The sequence below is a fragment of the Eublepharis macularius genome, chromosome 10, assembly GCF_028583425.1.
Source record: "Eublepharis macularius isolate TG4126 chromosome 10, MPM_Emac_v1.0, whole genome shotgun sequence".
Classification (NCBI taxonomy): domain Eukaryota; kingdom Metazoa; phylum Chordata; class Lepidosauria; order Squamata; family Eublepharidae; genus Eublepharis; species Eublepharis macularius.
Genome location: NC_072799.1, coordinates 22,690,041 through 22,717,920, shown reverse-complemented (window position 1 = coordinate 22,717,920; position 27,880 = coordinate 22,690,041). Strand labels below are relative to the sequence as shown.

The following is a 27,880-nucleotide window of genomic DNA, read 5'->3' as shown; positions in this document are numbered from 1 at the left end:
AAACTTTTTTTAAAAAGTATAGTTTAAGAGAGTTTGATATGCTCAGAAAAGCCATCTTATATAAATGTACCAACAGAAGAATCACATGTAATTTGAAATACAGAGGGGAAGATGACTGTCCCCAACCATCCCTTATTAGCACTTCTGTCCACAGGAAACATATTAATGTGCTCAGTGATGGGTAACACACACATACATTCTGGCTCATATACGAAAGAGTGTAACATCAGAGAACTGTCGGCAGGGGAGGGACACATGGGGTTGGATCCAGACAGCTTTCCTCTTGGTGGAAAGGAATGAAGGGTCCCCTTTGACCACCAAAAAAAACCCTATGTTGTGGATCATGAGATTTACATGGGCATAAGCCATATGAGATGAGGGCTGTACTAAGGAAAGGATCGGGTTAGATCCAGTGAAAAAGCTGGTTGCAGACAACCCATTTTTCCGAGAGTTCTGAAATTGTTTATACTTCCCAGGGCCTCTCTCTAAGCTCTTCGCCTGACATTAAGATGTTAGGACACTCTGAGGACAACATTCTTAGGATATAACTTGGCAAAGAGACAACCAATGGGCCTGTCCTACCATAGGTCAGCCATTTGGCATTCTCAGTCCAGGAAATAGGAGTTTTTGTTGACTCTCTAGCCCAGTCTTTTCCAATGTGTTGCCCACGTGGTCACCATGGCACCCGCAGATGTGTTTCCTGATGCCCACTTGCTTTTTTCCCAAAGCAAAGGAACTGTTCTAGCTTTTCTCAGTTTCACTGGAGGTACATCAGGAGCAGGAGGTAGATCAGAAGAGCCCCTGTGGTAAGACATTTGTGTCTGTAGGGGGAAACCCATTTGGAAACAACTGCGTCCATCACAAATGATGCTTGGCTTGGAACCTCCTAACATTTTGTAGAACCTTCCACAATCTGTAACAGCCATGTTTTTCCAATGCCCAGGACCTATTGCAAAAATTCCACAAGCGCCCACAGGTTTAACAAGGTTGAGAACCTCTGCTCTAGCATGCAGATAAATGGCTAATCTGTTGTTTTAAAGTTCAGGGCCTCTCACAACCATTATGCATGTACTTGCCTCAGAAAGGATCAGTCTTTGGCAAGTTGGCTGTGTGAAGTCTGATCTCTGCTCATTTGCACACCCCTACAAAACACTGTGAATGTCAGATACTGGCTGAATCCACACTTACTGGCACAGCGCAAAGCAGGCGGAGTGAGAGCGTCTTTCTGGCATGTTTTATGATGTCATCGTGCCATGAGAGCAGCATCATGGCGCAATGACATCATAAAACATGCCAGAAAGATGCGCTCACTCTGCCTACTTAACGCTGTGCTGGTAAGTGTGGATTCAGCCACTGTATATAGCAAGCTAAAGCAGCAACTGGTATGCTTATGTGCAGCCCACAGCTCTCTTTTTCAAACCAACAAACTTATAGCCTCAGTGTCTGTTTTCTCCCACTGAAGCTTTAGATTGGTTGAACTGCCTCTCCTTTTTTTCCTGATGGTGTGAGCAATTTAGTTCCATTGACACATGCTCCTTATGCAAGATGGAGAACCCGGTTTGCCTCCTGTTTTCAGTTTGCCACAGTTTTGGTTAAGGAATCTTCAACCACTTACTTCCACCTTGCTGGAAGCTGTGATGTGAAGGAGAAGAGGAGAGAGGAAGAACTGAAGGGGAGCCATCAGCACACTAAAGATAGTGAGGCAGGCACTTGTCAGATCACTCAAGATATTCTTCTTATTTTAAATCATTAAAAAAACAGGTTATGATGTGGGGAAAGAGGCATGAAGATGTTCATCAGTCAAAAAATAAATAAATCTGGTTCCGTCTTTCTTCCTGAAATCTCTATGAAATTTTGTGATTTCCCACTTGCAATATAGACATGCAGAAATACCATGCAGAGGAACGGCCAGACTTCAGTATTCAATCCTGATTATTTCAATTTGGGCCATTTACTCAAGACATCCATGAGGTAGATTCTAAGCCAAATTCCTACTCTTTCTAAACTCCTCATGCCCTATAGGAAGACCTCAACTATAAATGGACACTAACAGTGCAATCCTAAGGAGTGACTCCAATTTAAACTAATTCAATTCAATGGGCTTAGTCAGGAGCAAGTTAGCTTAGGACTGCACTATAAGATCACTAAGGACTTCTAAAGTAATTCCTTCAGTGGACTCTTTCACTAGCTTTTCATATTCATGTATTTATTTACTTCATTTATACTCCTCCATTCTAATCAATCGGACATTGTACTCCATATTCTCATACAAGTTCAGAGAGTTAGACCCTGCATACAGAAAGTGACATGTTATTGTTTGACAGTTTAACCTTTAAAGATCAAGAACAGACAAATATAAAGGATTACTTTCAGCTCCTTTGGATTATCAAAATGACACAGGGGCAAAATGAGCATGGCAAACAAATATAGAGCGATTTTATACTGGATTATCCATAAATTCATTATGGTCGATTGAAAGATAGCAGGTCTCAGCTATTCAGGATCTCTGGCAAACATCTTTACTAGGCAGCTTAATACCTCAGCTAGATTCATTTGGTCTATCTTTAAATTCATATTTTTATGGAACTGGTGGCTGTGATCTCTGGTTTTCAGTTTATTACAAACAGTTTAAGACCCTTCTAGCCAATAACTTTCTCCTTACTGGGAAAATATTTCTGTTTGGTGAAAGGGAAGGAAAAAGCAAGAAAGAACTAAAAAGGAGCCATCTTCATTTTACAGCCAGTGTGATCAGTCAGAGATTCTTTTTTATTTTTAATTTTTAATGTTTAAAAACCAAGCATGTGCACTTTGACTGAAAATTTGGGGAAAGAATATCTTGGCTTAGAAAGGCCAGTGAGAGTTGCCCTGGATGCTCAAAAGAATTCTCTTTCCCTGCCTATGGGCCTGAGGGGATTTGAGGGAAATTATCCATGTTCCACTGACAATTTATGGAAAAGCTAGCAATGATTTCATTAGGCATATCTTACTTGCCTGCATTGACCTACTTATGTAATTAAGGGGGAGCAGAGGAGAACCAATTAGTCCTGTATAAATATCTTTGATTAGTTTAAAATGCAGCCCCAGCAACACCACTGCAAAGGATTCACTACACTGACAAAGGAGGATGTGTGTGTGTTAGTGTTGCCAGCCTCCAGGTAGTGGCTGGAGATCTCCCAGAATTACAACTGGTCTCCAGGCCACAGAGATCAGTTCACCCGGAGAAAATGGCTACTTTGGGGGGTGGACTCTATGGAATTATGCCATGCCAAGGTCCTTTCTCTCCCCAAACCCCACTTTTTCCAGGTTTCTCCAGGTTTCACCCCCCAGATCTCCAGGAATTTCCCAACTTGGAGCTGGCAACCCTAGTGTGTGTGGTTCTTGTTAATTTTTACTTAAAATGTCTCCAAAAGTAAGAAGTTCTGGCCAGAAGATGAAAAAGGAACCAACTAAATCTACTCTGTAGGGGAGCCCTTTTTATTTACGTTATTCAAACTCCAAACTTCTTTCACTTCTGTTTTTTCTCCTTATTAAAACACAATTTCCCACCCAGCAGCAGGCCTGAACTTTGCTGCTGTTACTGTTTCGAATTGGCAAAGTCAAGGCTGGTGTGAACACTCACAGTGTGTATGAAAACAAGATTCACGTTCTTGCTGACAGTTACCTCATTTATAATGATCCAGTGACAGTCAAAAGCAACCAAATTGGCTTCCACGACCTGAAAATAGAACACAAACCAGCCATCAGTCATCTTATCTATATGAAAGCCAGCAACTATTTAATAGATGCTTCCCACAAACGACAAAAATAAATAAATAAAGCACAAGCTCTGAAAAGACATTTGCATTCAACTGAGATAGAGAGACCCTTTTTGCAAAATGCTACCAAAGCATTGGGGTTATTGTTTGGCTTGCTAATTAAATGTGGGATTATAGAGCATTTATAGTGCAATAGAGGAGACAGGGCCCCTTTGCATTCATTATTCTGTTTAAAGGCCAAAATGGCTTAAGTTGTAATGTGCAGTCAGCCAGAAAAAAGAGTAAAAGTTCAGTGCCTCAAATAGTATTCTTTATAACTGAAGTTTGGGCACTGGAGTCACTGTGGAAGCACATTTTCTGCATTCTGTTCAATCCTGTTTCCAGACAGAAAGACTGATTGGGTGTTGTAATGATTTGCTGGTTTTAAAAAACACACCCTTATAAACCTTTGCTTTTGGACCAATTCAACTCCTCCTTAAGTTACCTTAAAATTATACCTCAGGTATAACTAGTCACACAAACCCACACCCTTTTATTTCCAGTTACACAGAGCTTCACGTGTTCTCTACTTTGCCCAAATTTTTACCTCAAGAACACCTTCTCTTTCTTGTATTTGACTTATATATTGCTGCCTCCATTACTCTCTCAAAGGGTTTTTGCATCACCAAAGGCCTTAGACCTCTTCAGTTTACCTCAGTATAGGAAGGCTTGTTAGATATGGTAGTTCGACAGAACAGTCAGCACATGAGGGTGGTTGTGGGGGGTGGGGGAAGGGATCTTTTTTGTTTAAACAAAATTAGATTTTATTTATAAATACATAATCATATGTTTGTATTTTTACTACGCATATTGGTTTCAGAATCGTTCTTAAACTTGGTGGCTTCACAAATAATTATCTTTTCTTAAAGGCATGTTCAGAGACTCAGTCACACGAAGTTAATTTTCAACACAGGTCTTCATTAACAGAATAAACTCTCTACATGTCCACACAAAGATTAATTCAGGCCTTTCCACACAGCTTGCAGACCTAGATAGAATAACCTCTCTCTCAGACATACACAGACTGCTCCACATGAACACATAGTTTGCATGACTTAGATAGAATTAGGCTCTCAGGCTTCCACAAAGTTTGTCTGACTTAACTAGAATAACCTCTCTCTGAAATAAATCAAAGCTGACTGAAAAACTTTCCCTCAGCACTGACTATAAACTGCAGTTCACTCCACCTTCTAGGTATAGCTACCATCTAATCACAGCACACTCAATTCATCCATCCAGTCCCCTCATTCTTTCCTCAGAAGCCTACATTTAAACTCACAGTAACAAATATTTTAAAAAACCTCACATTAACAAGCAGAAATAAAATCCAAATTAAATTCATTGCCTGCAATACATTTATGGTTCCCAGTTGCCTGCCTGCGGCGGGCAATCTCCCAGCAGTTCACTGGTGATCGGCAGGAGGTGGCAAACCACCCGGCATTCACCTGCCACCAACAGGCAACCCAGGCAAGCGCAAAGTGAGCGAGCTCCTCATGGAGCGCAAAGACATCACTTCCAGAAGTGACGTCATCGCACTGGAGGCAGGCAATCTCCCATACTTCACAGGGAGATATTTTTGTCCCGTGGGCTGAATTAGCTGTGGCACACTGGTGTCACTACTGGAAGTGATGTCAATTAATTGTTAATAAGATAGAATGCTGGACACTAGTTTTAAAAAAGAATTGGGCATTTTCACAGAAAATAACTATAGGTCATGGGAGCTAAATGGAATAGCCATACTCAGAAGCGGCATACCCCTGAATACTAGATGCTAGGGCCCATCAATGGGTGAAAGTTATTTCATTCATGCTCTGCTTTTGGGTATCCAGGAACTATCTGACTGGTGACTACTGGAAACAGAATATGCATATGTTTGTTAAAATATTTATACCACACCTTTCCCTTGTGACTCAAGGTGGCTTCCAATTTGAATTAAAAAAAAAAAACCTTACACCATTCACCCAACAAAATTCTTATTCAGACCACATTAAAAACCCTAGCAAGTAAATCAGCCTTACAACACCCGCCCAAAACTTCCAATGATGGTGCCCTTGACTTATCCAGGCAGCCAGAGATGGGAATTCATCTCTGTTCTGGAAAATCACCTCTAGTTCAATCTCTACAACAACATCATCTCTGGACACTTACATCACCTCAGATACCTGGGAAAAATATTTTCAGAGGATGTATGAGGAGGATGGATTACAGCTGCTTACTGCTTGTTTTGCCCATAGAAATCCTTCCTTCATGGCCTCCTGCGACTACTAAGGAAATGAAATCTTTGGTTAGCCAAAGGCTGGCAAAGCACCTGGAGTTGACTTTATTCCTCCTGAATTCCTAAAATGCAACACCAATTGGCGGGCCCCCCTGCTGGCATCCCTTTTTACTTACATCAACCAAACTTACATCCCTAAGTACTGGGGACTGGCAATTATAGTTCCCCTTTTCAAAAAAGGGAGTAGGGATGATCCAGCGAACTATAGGCCAATCTGTCTGCTTAGTGTCATCAGCAAATTATATGCATCCCACCTCCCTGATAAATTTAAAATTTGGCTTGAACAGGAAAATCTGATTGCTGATGAACAGGCAGGATTCAGAGAAGGTAGATGTACTACAGATCACTGCATGATCTTCCAGCACCTTATGCTCATCAACAAGAGTAGCATCTTTATACGTCGCCTATATTGACCTAAAGGTGGCATTTGACTCTATTTCTAGAGCTAAGGTCTGGGGTAAGTTGGAGGCCACTAATATTGACCGCATGCTACTCTTCTTGATCCGTGGTCTACATGAAAATACCTCCCTAAAGGTCAGGTACAGTAAGCTTGGGCATCTTCCAAATGCTGTTCCCAATTTGAGAGGTGTGAAACAGGGCTGCATTTTAGCACCAGCTCTCTTCAGCTGCTATATAAATGACTTGGTCAAATCCCTAAGCATCCTCTGAAATTACAGCAACGCCAGATCTCTATTTTATTATATGCAGATGATGCAGCCATCTTGTCAAGGGCCCCAGTTGGGCTCAGAAGAGCCCTAAAGGCTCTAGTACAGCACTGCAAGGAAGACTCTCTTACCATAAATTATCAAAAAACAAAAATAATGGCCTTTGGTAAGAAACAGAAGTCTAGAACCTGGACCATCAAATATCTTGGTGCAGTGTTTTATGCCTCTGGTTCAAAAAAAGCGCACATTGTCCACACAGCAGATATTGAGCAAAAGTCAGCTCACAATATACTAAGATTTCTCCGAACAAAGGGTGGACATTACATCCCTGCTGCCCTAAAACTCTTTAAAGCCAAAACTTTGGCCCAACTCCTTTATGGAACCATGATAGGGGCAACATCATTTTCTTTTGCCCCCCTTGAGCATGTCCAATCAAAATTCCTAAGAACGGCTTTGCAAGTCCCCAATTGCATACCAAATGTTTTGCTATGTCTGGAGACTGGCCCTATCAGAGTGGAAGCTCAGGTGTGCCTTGCCTCTTTAAATTACTGGCTTAATAGCAGCTATCTCGGGCAAGGCTTGACCCCCACTGCTCCATCTAGATGAACATCAATCTGAATGGCTTGAGGCAGTCCGTAGCAAACTTGTGAGCCTAGGCTTTTCACCTTCCATGATTTTAACCATGGGTTTTGATCAGGTAAAACAGGCTATAAAACAAAGGATATTGGACACTGAACGCCAGACTGATTTAGGGAGGGTCCCTACTCTTGGAGGTGCATAGTCACAGGAGGGCCTTTACATTTGCAAGGTGTGCTGCACTTCCCTCTGCTGTTTTAGATGGGCGGTTTAACAGAATTCCCTATGAGAAAAGCCTTTGCCCCTGCAATGAAGGAGAAATTGAGACTGTAGATCACATTCTTCTACGTTGTCCCTTCTATCTAGATGCTCGCATCAAGCTCATTACTCCTTTGATCAATAGCATACCTGGAAGAATGAGCTTGGAATATGCTAGGCTACTTCTAGAAGACAGAAATCCAACAACTACTGCCTCAGTTGCAAAATTTTGTGCAACAGCCTATAAAATCCATCAAATGCTCTCATTATTGGGGTTTACATAAATACCACCTTTTTATATTACTGTTTTAATTAACTATTTTAATTTTGTGTTATTTTTACTAATAATTTTAACCCTGTAATTTTGTAGTATTTCTTTTATGCTAGTCTTTAAAAATTTGATTTTTTTTAAAAAAATTGAATGATGGTGCCCTCTTCATCTTCTCCTCCAAGAGCCTGATCTATAAGGTGAAGAGTTATTATGGGAAAGGAACGGGCTCTGGTACATGCATTCGGCCTGCCATAAAATAGCAGGTAGAAGAAATTGGTATATGGGGTAGGGTTAGCAGCTCTGCACTGCAATCTCTGGTAGCTTTTGAGGGGGCATGGAGAAGAGGAACATTGCTGACACAGTGACATCCATTCTGGGTGATTGCCCAGAACTAATGTCACTCCGTCATTCTAAGAATCCCTCATATCTCTATGGTAAGACCTCTATGATAAAGACCATAGAGACTGGGGAGGTTCCTAAGAGTGTTACAGCCACAGCAACAGGAAATGACTAGATGGATAGACTATTTGGCCGAATCCACATTACCTCCGCGCGGCGCTAAATGTCCGCGAAACACCCGGAAGTATAGCGTCTTTCAAGCGCGATTTCTGAAATCGCGCTTGAAAGACTCTATACTTCCGGGTGTTTCGCGGACATTTAGCGCAACACCGGGACGCGCGAAGGTAATGTGGATTCGGCCTTTGTTCCGGGCATTTCCCCCCAGTAGTAGCAATATCCATAAATGAGTGCTTGAGTGTGCTCTGGTTGTGGTCTAACATATCAGATCAGCCTGTGTGTTAAGTGACAACCTATTCGGGCTACTTCTGCTGTAACCTGTATCACATTTTATTCTTGCATTATATCAAGGTGTTGTACCTGATGACACTAGAATCATGTAGCATCTCAGAGACATCCCTGCTCTATATTCCTCACAGTCACAGGTGGCAGGGAAAGATGATGACAGCTAGTGCACATTGAGAAATTCCAAATGTTATAGCAGGTGCCTGTCAGGAGTTTGCCACAGGAATACCATTGTCAGCAGCCACCACCACTTGACCCGCATAATGGGTTGGATCCACCAAGCTTTTTCATGCAGTGTTGGCAGGGTTGCCAACTCTGGGTTGGAAAATTCTTGGAGATTTGGGGGTGGAGCCTGAGGAAGCTGAGGTTTGGGGAGGGGATAATGGCATACAGTCCACCCTCTAAAGCAGCTATTTTCTCTAGGGGAACTGACCTCTGTAGCCTGGAGATCAGTGGTAATTCCAGGAGCTCTGTAGTCTGTACCTGGAGGTAGATACCCTTAAGTCTTGGCCAGTTTCCCATCTCAATACAGTCACCATCCCATCTCCCTTTCACCAATAGAGATGCTGGTTGAATCCAAGCCAGTGTTTGTTTTGATTCTTATTTTTTTTTTCTTCTAGCAAATCCCATCTCTCTATGCTCTGGTTCTCTGACAAAAACATGTTTATATATACTTAATAAAACAGCAAAAGAATGTGAAGCAAGAACAGCTCCTCTCCCCGCCAATCCATACATAATAAATCATACACTTTATTTTCATCCCCATTTAATAAGAAATGATCTTAAAATGTAAGGATTTTGCTGTCTTTCACTCCAGTTTCCTGCATACAGCTCATTATAATAATAACAGGAATAATTGGACACAGGCATAAGATTTCCCTTGATCAGCTGTTATTAGGAACACATTTACACATTCATTATTATATTAAAAGAGCTTTAAAAACCCAAAGGCAGCACTAACACAGCCCAGATCCAATTATCTGTCAGTACAGCCGTGATTACTTGGACAAGACGTGTCTTTTACATTCATGACCCAATGTTCCACAGCACCCTTGTCTCTCCCCTGAGTTTGCAGTTTCCTTCATTTAGGAAGTCCATTGTAACATCCACAGAGAGACAAGCAAAGTGAATGGAATTACGCTAATTAATTAAGAGGGTCACTGGAAAAGCAAAGAACACTTCAGTGTTCTTAAATTCTGTGAAATAATTTGACAGAAACATCAGAAATGTATTTATTCATTTCATTTATACCCCGCCTGTCTCCCCAATGGAGACTCAAAACAGCTTACATTGTTCTCCTCTAGGGTGGCCAGGCAGGTTCAACAAAAATACTGGATACGTTTGACAAAATTTGTTGACTACACACACACAGACTTACACACACCATTATAACACTAGGTAGCAGGCTGGTTCTCTGAATTCTCCGTTTTCATTAAAAAAAAAAGTCTCTAGCCCCTTCCCTTCCATGGATACTAGGAAAAAGGCATTTCTTTCTTTCATTTGAAAATGAAAGCTGGGAATTCTGAGAACTTGCTACATTCTATTGTTACAGAAGTATATAATTAATAACAATATTCGAGTGCTGGTTTAAAAAAAAAACTGGGTAAGTTCTGCTGCCCCAAGCGAGAAGCAGTGGCTACTGGTTGTATTGGGGCAGGAAAACATGGAGGCCCCATTGCTGTTGCCTTTATCTGCAGCTGCAACACTAACACGGAAACTACAAAATCGTATCTCTGTCTGGAATCCACATTAGAAGACAAGCAAGGCACCAACAAGGATTAATACAATGATAGCATGCTCTGTAGGGTTGCCAGGTTAAGCCTCACAACCAGCAGAAGGTTTGGAAGGGACAGGGACATGAGGAGTCATGTGACATTGGCAATGTCACTGATCTCACCTTGTCACTTCCAAATAATTCCAGGAATTACCAGGTTTCTATAGTAAAACACTATGGTGATTCCTGAAGTGCCGTGCCAAAGACTAGACTGGAGACTTTTTTCCTCTTTATCTTTCTCCTGCCACTATAAAAAGTGGCAGTGGGCAATGGATCAAATCCCCAGGAGTTTGCCCACCATATGCAGGCAAATGATAAGCCTACTGCTCTGCAATTGCCTATGGTTTGCTCCATCTTCATCATCATCATCATCATCATCATCATCATCATCATCATCAGTCTGCCTTTCTCACTGAGCTCAAAGATGGATTACACAGTGTAAGTGAAAATACAATAAAGTCAACAGCTAGAACTAGGGGTGTACACCTGAAAACGATTTGGGATAACCCAAACTCTGAAGCAGCAAGCTGCTTCGGGATTTAAGAGTTTAAAAGCTTCAGTATGCTCCATATGGATTTAAGAATCAGAGCACACCGAAGCTCAAAGCAACCTTTTTCATGCTGCTTGCAAGTGGCACAAAAAGGGTTACTTTAAACTTTCTGCCCTGCCACTTTTTTCCCCCATAGGAGGGGGAGGAGGCTCCCCACCTCCCCCTCTCATAGGGGAAGCAAACGGCAGGGCATTTGAAAGCGCCCCTTTCTGTGCCGCTTACAAGCAGCACAGAAAACAGCACTAAAAGTTACAAATGCCCTGCTGCTTGCTTCCTCCCTCCCAAGGGGGAAGCAAGCAGCAGGGCATTTGAAAGAGCCCCTTTCCGTGCCCCTTGCAAATGGCACAAAAAGGGGCTATTTAAGTTTCAAATCCTGAGCTACTTGCTTCAGCTGATGGTCGAGGGAGGAGACTCCCGCTCCCATCAGTTGAAACAAGTGGTGCAGAATTTGAAAGCACCCCTTTTTGTACTGCTTGCAAGCTGGACAAAGAAGGTGATAGTCAAAATTCCCATGCTGCCTTTTTCCCCCTTGATGGGAAACACTCCTCCCCCTCCCGTTGGGGGAAAAAAATGGCAGGGCGGGAAGTTTGAAAGTGAGCAGCATTTTTCTGCCTGTTTGCAAATGCAGGCAAAAACAAAGAAGCTCTCCCAGACAATCAGACCTAAACAAGGAATGGTGAAACCACAACCAAGAGTGAATACCGATAGTATATAAGATTTAAACGGTGATAAAGTGCAAAGTGCTACTAGGTATTATATTTAATTACAAGAAATAGTATTATTGATAAATATCTAAAACACAAACAAAATATCCACAATCCCAAAAACACTAGGACAGCCAACAGAGTCCATAAATAGTAATCAATTTCTATCAATTCCTCTGTAGATTCTCAAGGCTGAAATAAGAAATAAACAGTAAATCTTCCAGAAGGTGAGTATCCAAATACATATAAAAATGTTAAATGTCTCTGTTTTCTCCTCCTGCAGGTGTAGACAGAACAACAAAGAAAAAGGATGAAGTTCCACAATCCCTCTGGCAGATAAGTACTAAAAATCATTCCTATCCAATATCACTTGACTGTATTTCTTTTTTCCATTGCAGGTGGAGCTGGAATCACAGGAAAATGAAATTCCATGTTCCCGACAAGGGGCTGGCCAATAAATTTCTTGTTTCGTATGTACAACTTCATCAGGGGTTACAAATCAAATCCACCATGCATCCACTGGCACACATGAACCTTCCCATGTGGCAGTGTATGGTTCAACTCATGCTCTACCCTTGCAGTCAATATCACAGTCAAGTGATATTGGATATGAATGATTTTTGATACTTTATTAGTACTTATATACTATCAATATTCACTCCCGGTTGTGGTTTCATCATTCCTTGTTTAGGACTCTTTGCGAACGCAAACAACCAGAAAAGTGCTGTGGGCTGCTCCCAATTGACCTGAAGCTTTCTGAATTGCTTCGGAAAGCTTTGATTCGGTATTTCCGAATTGGGTCAGCAATGCTGGGCCCAATTCAGGAATCCCAAATCTTTCCAAATTAAGTTGGATTCATTGAGCAAAGTATAATAACGTGCAACAGTTAGGACATTCAGTGAAATAAATACAGTAGGGTATGACAGTAGAAAATTTGAAAAACAAGCATAAAATTGAGCACAGAGGTGAAATCTTTCTGAAACAAAGTATAACTAACTTACATGGCATGTTTAGCAATGAGGAAACTCCCTAGTAGGTGCATGTCTACATCAGCAGATGGTACCCAACAGAGTAGAGTATAGTCCCTTTCCCTACCAATGCATCTCTCTGAGTTACTTCTTATAATACAGCCCTATAATCTGGGTTGAAAGTCCTCCGGAACAATTCAGTTTTGTATAGTTTGTGGAAAGCCAGGAGAATGCGAGCTTTCCTGACCCTCTCAGGCAGGACATTCCATAAGGTTAGGGCTACCACAAAGAAAGTACATGATTTTGCTCAACTGCAGGGTGGTATCTGCAGAAGGCCCTGTCCACATGAGAGAAGCTGCCATTGAGGAACATAGAAGGAGAGGTGGCCACACAGATACAAGGAGCCAAGGCCATGAAGGGCTTTGAATGTGATAGTCATGACTTTGAATTGAATCTGGTAGCCAACAAAGTGACAGCAGAATGGGAGTGATATGCATGCTCTGTCTAGCTCCTGAGAGTAAATAAGATGTAGCAGAGGTCATTTCATAAAAAAAGAGCTGGAGGAACTCATTAGCATAACTCATTAGCATAACTCATTAGCATATGCCACGCCTCTTGCCATCACTGGAAGTGTGTCATTAGTATAACTGATTTGCATATGCCACACACCCTGACATCACCTATTCTGGCTGTTTTGGACCCAATCTTGGCCATTCAGGGCCGAAATTGGGCCCAAAATGGCAAAAAGGGGTTGACAATGGCTGAAAAGGGGCCCAAAATGGTCAGGATCGGGCCGCTGATGAGCGGAAGAGTGATCCACCACCTGTCACAGGCCCGATCTGGACCGTTTCAGCCCCAATCCAGACCGAAACAAGCCCAAAATGGCTGAGAGTCAGGTGGGCGGGGCTACCTGATATGTGACCTCTTTGGGGAACTGCCAGAACTGTGTTCCTGTGTATTCCCCCTCAAAATGAGCCCTGAGATGCAGCATTCTGCACAGGCTGGAGTCTCTGAGTCAACTTTAAGGGGAAGCCTACGTAGAGAGTATTACAGTAGTCTAATCTCAATGATACTGTGCCATGAATCCAAGTGGCCAGATTGGCCGTGTTAAGGCAGGGGACCATCTCCCAGGCTAGTCTGAGTTGTGAGAAGGCCTTTTTTGCAGCTGCATTTACTTGCTGCTCTAGCAGCAGTGCTGGAACTAGTATAAGCCCTAGACTCTTCACTGAGTCAGCCAGAACCCCATCAAAGGTTGGAAGCGCAACGTCCTTCAAGATTTCTGCTTTTCCAACCAGCATCACTTCTGTCTTGTCTAGGTTCAATTTCAACTTGTTTGCTTTCAGCCATTTGACTACAGCCATCAGATAGCAATCTTAGATATTTACTGCATCCCTTGGGATTTGGATAGTGAAATGCAGAGCTGGGTGTCATCTGCATATTGATGGCATCCAGTTCCATAGCAATGAATGAGTTCTCCTAAAGGCTTTCCATACAGATTAAATAACACAGAGGATAAGAAAAGAAGTGGGGATATGACAGACACAGGATCCAGGCGAAGGATACCTGCTGCGATTCCTTTGGCAAAGGACAGCAAAACCTAGAAATCTTATGGATACATAACATGGAGAAATCCATTTTGTAGAGGGCATATGAAGGCATCCAGCAGTTTAATGGCCCACACCTCAGACGGCTGTGCATGTTTGGAATTCATCTGTCTATATTGCTGGCTTTGTGACAGCAAATAGTTCTCTGCACACATAAAAAAGAGGGACAGATTGGAAATTTCCATATGAGACAGAAAGCTCCTCATGGTGTTATTTATGCAACTCACATCTTGAGGTGGAAAAAAAAATGAGCTAAACTATAGAATGCTGGAAAAGCATATAAAATCTGAAAGCCTTTCCCCAGTACATTAAGTGAAACATCATTAACCCTTGGCAATCTTTTTTCTATAATTTCTTATGGAAATGTGAACGGTTTTCAAATACAGTTAAACATTTTTGCTTTACAATGAAAAGTCTTAAAGGCATTTCCAACTAAACAAGGACTGGCTTGGAATCTACTGCAAGCAGAAATAAACCATTCACATTCACTTAATTACTAAATATCTAATTGGTACCTCCAAGATGACAATCAAGTGTGGGTTTCTGAGCAGATTTTTTTAAAAAATTGAATGATAGCCTGGGAATTATTTACAACATGTCATTTACAACAAAAGCAAAAGCAATAACAATTAAAAGGTACTGTCATGTGTTTCAATTAGACATGGGCATGATCTGAATTACGATTTCAAAAAAAACCCCAATTTTGGCATCTGCGCCATCGTGACTCAGCTAATCGGTTCTGTCCATGGCAACCGATCCAGCAGTCGGGGGTTTGCTTGTTCGGGACTTGATCGGATATATTGGTTTCTGTTCGGAATTGCAGACACTCTTGCACCACTAATTTATTCCTAGGGCAACGGAGCTAGGGGAATGAGCTGTGTTTGCCCTCCTTCTGTCACCCTCGAAACACGAATGGAAGCCCAGCTTTCCTTGATTAGCAGGCTTCCTTCTAACCACGGAGCAGCAACCCAGGGGAGGGAGGGGGAAGGGGGTGTTCTGAAGCCATGGGCGCAAAGGAAAGGCAAAAGGCAGCGCGGGAGGCTGGGAGGTCGCCCGTGCCATTTGTCTTTCCCCAGGACAAGGGGCGTGTGGGCAAGCCAGCCACCCCTTGTCCTGGGGAAAGGCAAAAGGCAGCGTGGGAGGCTGGGAGGCTGCCTGCACTGTTCGCCTTTCCCCAGGACAAGGGGCGTGTGGGCAAGCCAGCCGCCCCTTGTCCTGGGGAAAGGCAAAAGGCAGCGCGGGTGGCTGGGAGGATTTTCTTGGCTGCTAAGAGCCAAGCTACAAGTGGCGCCTTACACAGGTTGGACACTTGTCAGCTTCCCTCAAGTTTTGATGGGAAATGTAGGCATCCTGGTTTTACATCTTGGCTCTCTATTACAGCTGCAAGACCAGGACACCTACATTTCCCATCAAAACTTGAGGGAAGCTGACAAGTGTCCAACCTGTGTCAGGCGTCACTTGTAGCTTGGCTTTAAGTTGAACAGAAAGACTCTATAAGAAACAAATGCAGCAGAGTCAGACAGGAGAAAAAACAATTTCTCAGAGTCTGAAGAGGAGTTTAAACCAATTAAAAACTCTTCTAGGAATTTATTCCTTGGCTCTGCATAAAGTGGGTAGGATAGTAGGTAATGTGGTAAACCCTCCACAACATGAGCGCCACAAATACAGTAGCAGAGGTCTTGAGGTGTTTTGGCATAGTGCCCAGCTAGCAGTGCTGTGGCCATAGTTTGGAACCGAACTGAGGTTTTTTCTAGAAGCTAGATGGTTGAGCAGACAGGACTCTAGATATGGACTTCAGAAACCCAAGCTCTGTCCAAAAGAGCTGAGAAAATGAGCTCTGATCTCAGTAGCCAAATCACTAGCAATACTTTTCTAAGCAGAATTACAAGTCACTGAAGTGAATGCACTTAGAAGAGAGCAGCTCTTGTTAGGATTGTACTGTAGGTGACCTAAGATAAGCCTCAAACTTTCAGCTCAGTCCTTTAGCTGCAATATGGAAATAATTACCTCAGCCCATTCTTAAAGGGCTGTTGTAAAGATTACTAGGACGTTGTATGTGGTGAAGGCACTATATAAATGGTGTTGTTGAAACAAATGAAGTGTCTTGAAAGTTCTATAGAAATAATAAATATTATTATACAACTATCAATTAATGGAATGGTCCTGAACAAATTCTAACTTTTATGTTTCTGTTCCTAATTTATAAAATAGTAATGGGAAAACTGACCTCAGTTCAATTTGCAGCCAGCTCAGTATTTATTAGCTTTCTCAGAGAAATCTCAGGAAATACCCCTCACCTTTCCATAAGAGTTCTTTTACCTCTCTTAGTGGGGGCTGAACCTTATCAAATAGCCTCTGTGGTTTTAACGATCCTACAAAATTTGATCTACTGGTGTCTGAGTAGACAAACTACTGAAATTTACATTGCGTAGCAATTTGATAATGAGTTTTTGTTTCTGCGTGTACCAAAGTTGAACATATCTGTTACACAACTGTGCATTTCAAGTATATATTTAGGAGGTGTGCATGTCTAAATGTTTTCTGAATGCAAGTTTCAGCAAGTTCCTGCTTGCATCAGTTAGCTCTAGGTGGGTATCCATGTTGGTCTGCAATAGAAGAACAAGATTTACATCTAGTAGCATCTTAAAGACCAATTAGATTTCCAGAATATGAGCTTTCAAGGGAACTGATTTCTTTTGTTCGAAGATTAGTTGTAGTTCTTGGAAAACTCCGCCCTCCACCCGGAGCATGGCAACACTAGAGAAGCCATGCAATCCAAGAGCTTTTAATAACCAAGCTCCAGGAAGTTCTTTACCCCCCAAAGCCTCATTTCTAGTTTTTCTTCTTTTATTAAATTCCTTAGCCTTTTGCTTTTGGTAAAATACTCCCAGGAGCATCAGTATTAAATATATTTAGATGTACATATATGTAAACAGATTTAACTCTGAGACTTCCGGGAATCCTCATAAGCAGAAAAGCTAAAGAACCGAAGGGGGAAGGGGGTTAAGCTTTTGGAATGCATGCCTTTCCCTCAGAGCTCTAGAGCCATAGGTTTGCCCATTGTTGAGCCTTAAAAAATAATCCCTTGTGAAAGTTTTCTTAGAGAAATGCCTTGTCCAGGACTTGAGCTGCAATGGACAAAGTTGACTGCATTGGATGCATATGCAACTGCTCAGTCTTTTTATAGTCCAACCTGATAAAATGCATAAAAATTATATGCCTAAAATATTCAAATCACCATATTCTGAAGTAAATGAAGAGAAATAGAAACATTAACAATACACACTTATGTCCAAAGTCACGGACACTAAAACCCCACAAAGGTCCCAGGGAATTCTGTGGAAGTCCAGAAAAGGTCTGGAGCCTAAGGAGAAAGACAGCGGCACAATCCCTTAGCGTGTCTGACCATACAGGGAGAAGTTTCCAGTCCAACTAGGCAACAGTTTATTAGATAAAGTCCCTTATTCATAGAAAGATTTTTCATGGGAATTTGGGTCAAATTCTAATAAAGCCAAATATTACAAGCTGTTTAAACTCACATTCCAAAGCGGGCAACTATGAAACTTCTGCTATGGAGGGATGAACACCTGCCAGCTTGATTCATCTTCTGATGGACTGCTTTAGTGACAAAGCCAATAGGTTACACTTTTGAGTCCTGCTGTTATGCCGAGTTTCCCTGTGCATTGCAGTTTCGTTTCCACAATAAGGGGCCATTTGGGTGAAACTGCCTCCCTTATCTGCGGCAGGTGCCCGGGCCGGGAGTCCCAGCAGCAGGCATGTCCTTACACGGTGCGTGAATAGTGCACAGAAAGGGAGAGCTAGGGGTTTTCCTTCATGGGGAAGGGAAGGGAAAGGAATATGGCCCTCTTTTTTTCTTTTCTTTTTTTACTAGTAAAAGTGGGAGACTGGATAGGTTGCTGGCTAACTAAAACCACTGCTGGCTGACTAAAACCGATAATCCAGGGTTGAATGAAATGAAGAAGAAATCACCAGAAGATGACCAGAAAGAAAAAAATCTGACAAGATCACTCCTCCCACGTGCAATACAGATCTGGAGAGATGTGGTGTGTATCTGTGTGCGAGTGTGCAATGCACACTCCTGCTTCCTCCCCAGCCTTTAACACTGGGTTAACAGTTTTAATCAGAAAAGCCCCCAAAGCTTGCCAGAAGGCTTTCTCAGCAAGATTAAATTCTTCCTGGTGCTTCTTGACCCCCTCTTTTTGGAGAACTTTAGTCACATGGGGCGGCCCTGGCACCAAGGCACCTAAGCAAAGGACAGCAGCAGCACAAGGCCACACAAACCAGTTCCACGGACCTCCTCAGTGTGGCTCTCCTTTTAATTGATTAACTTTTCTTTCCAGTTTTCACCCTCATCTGCCTAAGCCTTTGTGGCAGCTGGGGGCTGAGAGGCTGAAGGAGAGAGAACTTTCCCTCCTCCAACCCACATGTGCATGCCCAGGTGGTGCCAGGGCAGCTTTCCCTTCCATTGTACATAAAAGCACGCAGAAAGGGAAGGGCTAGAGGTTGGTTTTCCTTCATGGGAAGGGAAGGATGATGGCCCTTTCCCCCCCCCCATTTGTTACTAGTAAAAGTGAGAGACTGGACAGGTTACTGGGCAGTTGTCAGTCTCCCTTTCCAGCAAAAACCATTAACCCAGAGTTGAAGAAGGAGAAATCACAGAGGAGAAACAGGTAGAGTCCAGTTGCTGCGCCTGAAAATAAAAAATCTGACCATATTGGTCCTTCCACATGGAATACTAATCTAGAAAACTTGGGGATGCGTGCACACACCTGCCAGCACCTCCTCATCATGTAACACGGGGTTAACCGTTTTAGTCAGAAAAGCCCCCAAAGCCAGAAGGCTTTCTGAGCAAAAAGAAATTTACCCTGATGCTCCGTGACCCCCTATCTTTGGAGGACACACTGAGGTGGCCCTGGCACCCTGGCATCTGAGAGAAGGAGAGCAGCAGCAGAACCAGCTCCATGGACCTCCTCAGTGCGCCTCTCCTTTAATAGCTGCTTTTCTCTCCCATTTTCACTCTAATCTGCACAACACGAGCCTTTGCGGCAGCTGGGGCCCCAGAAACCCACATTGTGTGCATGCCTGTGTGGACGCTGCTGCCAGCCTTTCCTTGCATTGTGTGTAAAAACACACAGAAAGGGACGGCAATTGGCGATGGCGAAGCTCGACGATGAGGAGGCTCTTTTCAGCCTTATTTCCTGGATCTAGTTCAGCCTTCCGGAAGCTGCTTTAATGAGCTGAACCAGCAAGTTCTGTGTGTCATTTCAGCTCATTTCCCCCTTTATGCACACCCCTGGTAACAATGCTTGGGAGTTGTGATTAATCATTAAATCCTCCAAACTGGCACATTGCATTGTGAAGATGACATTGCACTTCATCAGATATGGGTGCCACTCAAGCAATGACTACAAAAGTGGTTGAAGCAGGGAAGAAGATTATTATTTGTCTACAGAACGCACATTGGGGAGAGATTTTGCAGAGTGCAGAAAAATGCTGTCAAGAAGACAAGGGATGAGCGAGGAGAAACCATCTGTCACTGGCAGGAACTCCCAAACTTCTGAATGTTTGGAAGAGCCTAACAATTTATCAGTGTTTTCTTCTGTCATTCACTCTCAAATCTTCAAACAGGCTAAATGTAAGGCAATCTCAAGCAAACAAACCAGCAATGCTGCCACTTTACAAGCTTCTCTCATTTGTAACCAAAAAATCCCCAAGCATTTGAAATAGCTACCCAACATGAAGACCTAGCAATTTAGTGGAATGATACAAAAATAAGCTGTAGAGTTTGCTATCGTTCCCAACGGTTCTGCTCTATTTTACCAGTTCTGTTTCAGGTATGTCAGAGTTAACACTTTTACCAAATGTTCATGATACTAGTTCTACAACAATATGTAGTATACTTTAAGACTTATTTTTGCAGAAATGAAAGCTTAGAAATGCTTTAAATACATACAGAAATCAATGAATGAAATACTTTAGATGAAGTTTTTAATGTTTTCCAACATGAGGTTTGTTGATCATGTATCTTTACATGGTCAAAAGACATCATTCATCTGTTGATAGTGTACTGCTAAGGCAAATTTACTCATTGTGGGTCTTTGAGTTTTATTCTTTATTTCTACAGTATACAAAATGCCATATTCCATTATCCTGAAGAAAGTCAGTGAGGTACAGTAGACTCAGAAATGTTGTCCAATACTACCAGGGCACTCTAGTGAATCACATGCATGAACCCAAACCCAATTTGACTATATGTTTGTTTTCAAGCAACAAAATTCTGTCTTTATTCAGGATTTCCTCATGATTTGTTCCCATCAGGTCAGAAATCATACCATTCCTTCTTCTGCATAATAGTTCAGGCCCAGGGGTGATTGCCAGGAACATATTTTGCCTTGTTAAGGTGCTTGGAAATTAGGATGGGTGCACAGAGAAACAGGTTCTCTGGTTTCTTCTAACTGACCATTCCTCAAGTTTCCGCAACAATGCCAAGTCTGCCCTCTGGATTTAATCTCATGGGCCTTCATTAAGATCAACGCTGTCTCCAACGCTTTGACTATCAATGTTCTGCTACCAAGAGATCATCTATAGCTTTGGGTTTGTGTGTCATCAATTGTGTATCATCCAGGGCTTTTTTCCAGCTGGAATGCAGTGGAACGGAGTTCCGGCACCTCTTGAAAATGGTCACATGGCCGGTGGCCCCGCCCCCTGATCTTCAGGCAGAGGGGAGTTTAGATTACCCTCTGCACCACTGCGCCCCTCTGTCTGGAGATCAGGGGGCGGGGCCACCGGCCATGTGACCATTTTCGCCGAGGGCAATTTAAACTTTAAAAAACTCCCTCCTTGTTCCAGCTGACACAAAGTGACATCATTGTGCGGTCCTGAGTTCCACCACTGAGTTCCAACACCTCTTTTCCTAGAAAAAAAAGCCCTAGCGTCATCTATATTTCTTTAAGGAAGGACCAGTCAACATTTCTTGTGTGAGTTGTGTCCGAGTTCCTCTGACCCAGCCTGCTTTCTCTGGAGTCACACAGCAGTTGCAGGGAATATCATTTTAAAGATCAGAAGGAACACTTTTCCACTTGGAACTGTGGCATGGGGGTGGAGGATCTCCTGAGAATGGCATGGGGGGGGGGATATGCATTGACTATGCATTGTTATTCTGCCTGTTTGGTATTAATAAACTTGTAGTCCTTTATTTCTCCTAAATGAAAAGTATTTTCCATTATCTGTATGAAAAATATCCATACACTCAACGTTTATAGTCAACTGTACAACCCCGTCAAAGTTTGGGACCATGAGATGAATTGCTAGCAGGGTGTGAGGAACTGACAGTGAGATCCCAAGCAGAGTTACACCTATTTAAGTCTAGTGATGTCAGTGGGTTGAGAAGGGTGCTTAGAATTTCACTGTAAATCTCTTTCTGAGCTATAAAAAGGAGGAAGCTGCCTGCAACATCTCAGGCCAGCATGCCTTACTTTGGCCTTATCTCCTTCCCATCAGTCCCAACAGATGGCAGGAAACACTGTTGCATCTCTGAATCAAGTACAACCAAACTATTCTGTCACTACTGATAGACAATAATTACCTACTTTGGGAGGTCGCAGAGCCCTGTGGCACAGAGTGGTAAACCGCAGTACTGCAGCCCAAGCTCTGCTCACGACCTGAGTTCGATCCTGGCAGAAGCTGGGTTCAGGTAGCTGGCTCAAGGTTGACACAGATTCCCATCCTTCTAAGCTCGGCAAAATGAGTACCCAGTTTCCTGGGGGTAAAGTGTAGATGACTGGGGAAGGCAATGGCAAACCACCCCATAACAAAAAGTCTGCCAAGAAAATGTCATGATGCAATGTCCCCCCATAGGTCAGTAATGACTCAGTGCTTGCACAGGGGACTACCTTTACCTTTACCTTTTATACCCAGATAGTGACATGCATTGAAATACAGGGGAAGAGATTCCTCTGAGGATGGGCAGATCTTGTACATTCTGAAAAAGCTTGCCCCCCTTCCCTTCATTTAAAAAAAAATAAAAATGATTGTTTTTATATCGTGATGGAATTTACTTAGCATTTGGAGAGATTTCCCCCAATTTGTGCTAAGCTTCACATCCTTCTACCAGGGAAGACAGTTCAGTTTAAGCCCCCTCCCCAAATTAAGAACAACACTTTGACACCTCAAATGGAGACTTGTTAACAGAACAATATTGCCTCCTCTCATCTGGACTCTCTTAGGGAAAGACAGTGCTATCCAACTAGAGAACCAAAATAGTAAACCTAGGCAATGAACCTGTCATGGGCTAATTTATCTCTTAGAATGTCCTAGATGATTTATTATTGAACACATTTATATACTGTACTCTCCAAAAAATTTGCCTGAAATAGTTTCCAAATTTAAAAAAAACATACACTGAACCAGACTGCAACATTAAAAGCAGTAAAAACAGCAAAACAACATCAAGATTAGTTAGGTCAGCAATTTGCTCTTGTCCATACATGCCAGGCTCTTGCACTCTGATTAGTCTGTTTGGAGGAGCCAGTTTGTTCTAATAACTGAGGGGATTCATGAGGCAAAGAAGCATATAGCTATCTCATGTGCAAGCCCAACCTGCGGGGGCTCCATGTGCCCCACTGAACCACTGTGAGCCTGAGATTTCAGATGGTACAGCTCCATCAAGAGACTATCAGGACCTAGCTCTTGAACTCCTTTGCCTAAGTCTACAATCTGCTTTCTGATAGCTTTCCTCCCTCTGCCTATCCAACTCACACTCACAAAGATCCCCAGGTCCATCCTTGGAGAAATAGTTTTCTATTGCCTAAGATTTCTATGTTTAAAACCAGAAATGTCACCTAACCATCTAGGCAGCGATCTCACAGCCGAAATACAATTGTTCCTACTTTATCTAAATTGCTTAACCCAAATTCAACACAACTTTGCTGCAAACACCAATTGAGAGGTCTGCTCAGAACTGTAAGCCTCTGAAATGCAATGTAATCCTTTCGTCATGCTGGAAATATTGAACACAGACCAGACTGCAAAACTGACAACATTATGAGTCGCCCAATGACAACCGATACTCTTTTCTCCTCCTTTACAGGAATGTGTGGCATAGTCTGGAACTTTGTTGTGGTGCACAAATCTCTTACTTTCTGATGTGAGTCCAATTCTTTGCAACACAGTAAAAACCATCAGACAGCAACACATAACTCACAGCAGTAATACTGCTTGGATGAGAAACAAATTGTCACAGTGCAGTTTCACTGGCTTTTTTTCTGCAAGCTTTGCTGGGATCGAGGCAATGTATCCTGATCTAAACATCCACTCTCTGTGCTACGAAGAACAATGAATGCCTGTTTGACTGCATGCCTGGTCCTACCTTTCCAACTGGAATGGCTTTAAGCATCCTTTAAAATTCAGGACAACAAAGCAACATCACTGATGCTAGTGAAGAGTTGCTAGATCTAATCTGCCGCTTCTTTCTCCCTAAAGCCAGAAAGACCACAAATGAGATCTGGTGTTTAGTTCATTCAGGAAAGGGGAAAAAGGTCTGAGCTCACACAAATATAATAACAGGATCTAACAGTGCAATCTTATACCTTTATTATACCTTTCTAAGAACATTGGTGTCAATGGGCTTAGAAAGGTATAATTCTACATAGGAGGGCAGTAATGCCACTCCAGAAAAATGTATGATCAGAAGAAACTATCACTTGTTTGCCCATCTGCCTGGAAGGGGGGAGGGACTTTGGCACAATATATTGGGCTTCAGAAAGCATAATGAAAAGATGATGTACTTGAGAACAGTAGGAGAGGTGTCAGAAAGATGAAGACTGGCTTAGTTGATTTGAAGTCAGGAAAGAAGTAGGAGAGAGAAAGAAAATGCGCCGTGTGGTACAAAATTAAGAACAGGAAGAGATTCATTCAGTTCCCTGCAGGGCACGTGCCCAGATTCTCAGTGTGTGCCTCTGTCCTTTCCTCCTCCTTCCCCCAGTGGCTGTTTTATTAAACTTCTGCCATGTTATCAGGCTATCTGTACCAAGATGTCCTGCTGAGGACACAGCGAGGCCTGTCCTTTGTCTCTACTCATAGCCCTTGAGCTTCTCAGCGGAGAAATCAGTTGCAGTTTTATAAAGCATGATCTTGCCCACCAGAAACCGAAGCTCATAAAGCTATTGTCACCACAGGCAATAGGCTGGGAAGCTGCATTAATCTCTGTTTCCGAACAGCAGACAGGCGCATGAGCAGACAAACACACAATCACAGGTGTAATTAAGAAACACAAACCAAGGCAGGCTCTTTTCTGGAATGCTTTGTCCTCTGAAAGAGAAAATAGAGTGCATTGTGGCATCTTCCTTCTCTTTTGATTTTTTTGGAGGGTATATTTTCTGTTTTGTTTTTCTCCCCTGGCTCCTCTCTCTCTCTTTCTCTCTCTCTCTTTCTCTTTGTTTCCTCATTCTTACAGTTAATGTTATAAAGTGAGAACTCTGCCTGGAGAGCAAGGCAACATAATCCACCCAAACCAAGAATGATTCCAGAAAAAGCATTCCTGAGGCAAATTTTCCTTATCATCTGAGAACAGTTCCCCACCTAACAGAGCGTCACCATCATGATCGTGTTTCTTACTCCCTTCCTACAACATGTTGGCAGGGTCAGGAACTGGACAATAGGAGAAAGGTGGGCTATGTGCTTGCGTTTCTAGCTGTGACAGCAGGAAAGAGAGTGGAGAGCTACTGCAGAATAGCGCCTAAATGACTGACTATGAGGCTGATGAGCTAAGGGTTCAGATCTCACCTCTACCATAAACTCCTTGCATGTGTAAAGTGTCATCAAGTTGTAGCCAACCTATGGAAACCCCATAGGGTTTTCAAGGCAAGAGAAAAACAGAGGTAGTTTGCCTTCGCCTGCTTCTGCATAGCAACCCTGGACTTGCTCGGTAGTCTCTCTTCCAAGTACTAACCAGGGCCGGCCCTGCTTAGCTTCTGAGATCTGCTGAGATCAGGCTAGCCTGAGCCACCTCAGGGCATAAACTCCTTAGCCTTAAAACAATCTCAGTTTCTCCATATAATACAAGGATACGAATCCCTTAGACTGTGTTAGTAAGGATTACTTAGATGATGTTTGTGAGTTGTCTGCTCAGAAAATGCTACGTAAGCTCCATTAGGGGACAAAGGCAGGTGTAACTGGGCATCAAATGAGATGGAGATCATGATTCTCTATTTGTCTTTAAAAGCTCCTTAAAACCCTCAAATCAGCTCCCCGGAGGCCCAGTTTGGACTGGGCTCACACTGGAAGAGAAGCAGGAATTGAATGCATTGCAACTGATTCGAAGCAAGTAGATAAAGGAATCAAACTGAGGAAATTCAAAAGAATGGGCGAGATCCTACCAATGTTCCTGATGGAGCAAGAGAAAGCCTCACCCCCTTTTGATTTCTGAAAAGGCTATGCCAGGGATCATGGACCTTCATGTACAAAAAAAGCTGCACGAGGCACAGACTGAATGAAGAGCAGAACTGGGCAAGATCAGCCCTCCTCTTTTATTCCCAGGACTACAATGGAAAACAGTAGCATTATGTCTGACCACATGCAAGAATCGCTATTAGGAAGAGTTTAGACCTATACCATAGACCAGTAGAAGAGCACATACAGGGCCTGGCTCTCTCATTGACATCTTCAACTAAAGGGCTTCAGAGAAGAGGTGTTCTCTGCCCTAGACCCTGGAGGACCACTGCCAGTCAGAATACATAATGTGGACCGGTGGTCTGAATTTGTATCAGGCAGATTCATATCGGGGTCATCTTTAGGGTTGCCAACTCAAGGTTGAGAAATTCCAGGAGATTTTGCGGTAGCGCTTGGGGAGGGTGGGGTTTGTGAAGGGGAGGGACCTTGGTGGGGTATAATGCCATAGAGTCCACCTTCCAAAGTAGCTGTTTTCTTCAGAGGACGTCATCTCTGTAGTCTGGCGATCACACATAATTCCTGAAGATAAGAGTTTGGCAAACCTAGTTATCTTGTAGTTCCCAAGTATAGTAGAGTGCCTTAATCATTTAGCCACTTTACCTACATAAAGTATATAATGCAGTTTCAACCTTTACTGCAAATACCTGCCCGTACAGTATATTAAGTATGCCTGATTCGGTTGCAGATATTCCTGAACACACAATTATGGACAGCTCTGAAATCACATGACTGAGTTACTGCTGTCTAGTACACCTAAAGCAGAACCTTTATTATTCTGTTGTAAAACTGGCTGAAGGATAAGAGCAAACCACTCTATATTTATTAAGATGAAGTTCAGAGGTTAAATGTGTTCATTCTGCTGACAATGGGAACACATGAAATCCTCCATAATGCCAAACTTGACATAATAATGAACCATCCCCCAGGTTCACCACGAAGGAGGCCAAGCATTTTGGCCAAGGTATGATCAAACAGTCTTTGCTGACAGTAGACATCTCTAGATGTGTGCAGTTTCACTATAAACTCTGCAATGCCTTGATGTAAACAGCCGCAGCAGAAACAAAGGTCAGGTGCACCATATTTTTGCATTTAACGGAGACTGCTTAAAAGCAGACTGGTTTTCAGTTTGTGGAATGCTAAGTTTGCAGGACAGTTAGAATTACAGAGCATATAAACTGAAGAGCTAGCATTATCATGTTGGAATGACTTGAAGTAGCCAGAAGCTACAACGAAGCAGGAAAAAAGGATGGAAAGAGGATGTGAATGGAAGCACTTTGTTATTGTAACTTTGGTCGATTCAAGATTTTTTCAAAGAAATGAATTTGTTTTGGAGAAAACAAGTTGTACTTGTTTTATTTGTTCTTTGAGTGGCTCTCTGTACAACCGCAAATAAAGATATGAACCTGTGCAGGCTAATTCCTGGAAATGTGTATAGCTTTGAGGAGCTTTTCTTACTGTTGACTAATACTCTTTGATGGTTGTTGTGGGTTTTCCGGGCTGTATTGCCGTGGTCTTGGCATTGTAGTTCCTGACGTTTCGTCAGCAGCTGTGGCTGGCATCTTCAGAGGTGTAGCACCAAAAGACAGATCTCTCAGTGTCCTGGTGAGACTTCAAAGGCATCCTCACCCAACAACCTTCCCAGCAAGGACAAGAGCAGAAAATACCAGAGTCTTTTCAGTCTCTTTTGAAGCAGCAACAAATCCAGCCAAAAGCTCCCAAATCCACTCTCACTCCAAATCCCAGCAGCAGGTCCTCCCTCTCCCTCTGTCTACTGGAACTGAAAGCACAAGGCAGAGAGCTGCACCTTATATAATAAATGCTCACATAGAGCAGAACAGGAGCTCTCTGGTTGGCAGGCAGATCTGCCTAACAGGGTTTGGAGGGATGAGATTAGTGTTCCCATGGCTATAGAAGGCCCATGTCCCTCCTGCTCGTTGCTGTCATAGAACAGAATGGGAGCTCTCAGGTTGGCAGGGAGAGCTGCCTATCAAGTTTATTTGGGCTAAGATTGGGGTTTCCATGGCAACAAAAGGTCTGCAGACATTCCGGGCTTATGTTGACTAGTGCATTAATGGATTGGCACCAGCCTGTCTGACATCATAAAGCATTCATGAATCGAATGAATTGGCCCCAAAAGCCATGGATTTTGTGAAAAATGTGGCCCCACAAAA

At 42.7% G+C, this 27,880-nt stretch overlaps 1 protein-coding gene across 2 annotated transcripts in view; it reads right to left on the bottom strand.

The window, feature by feature from the left end:
• The window catches only part of GRID2 (glutamate ionotropic receptor delta type subunit 2), a 1,267,968-nt gene that overhangs the window by 457,610 nt on the left and 782,478 nt on the right, over window positions 1-27,880 (bottom strand). For both annotated transcript variants that reach the window (XM_054990367.1, XM_054990368.1), the window contains one exon: window positions 3,662-3,715. In XM_054990367.1, coding sequence (XP_054846342.1) covers window positions 3,662-3,715 — 54 coding nt within the window. The remainder of the gene's footprint in view (window positions 1-3,661; window positions 3,716-27,880) is intronic.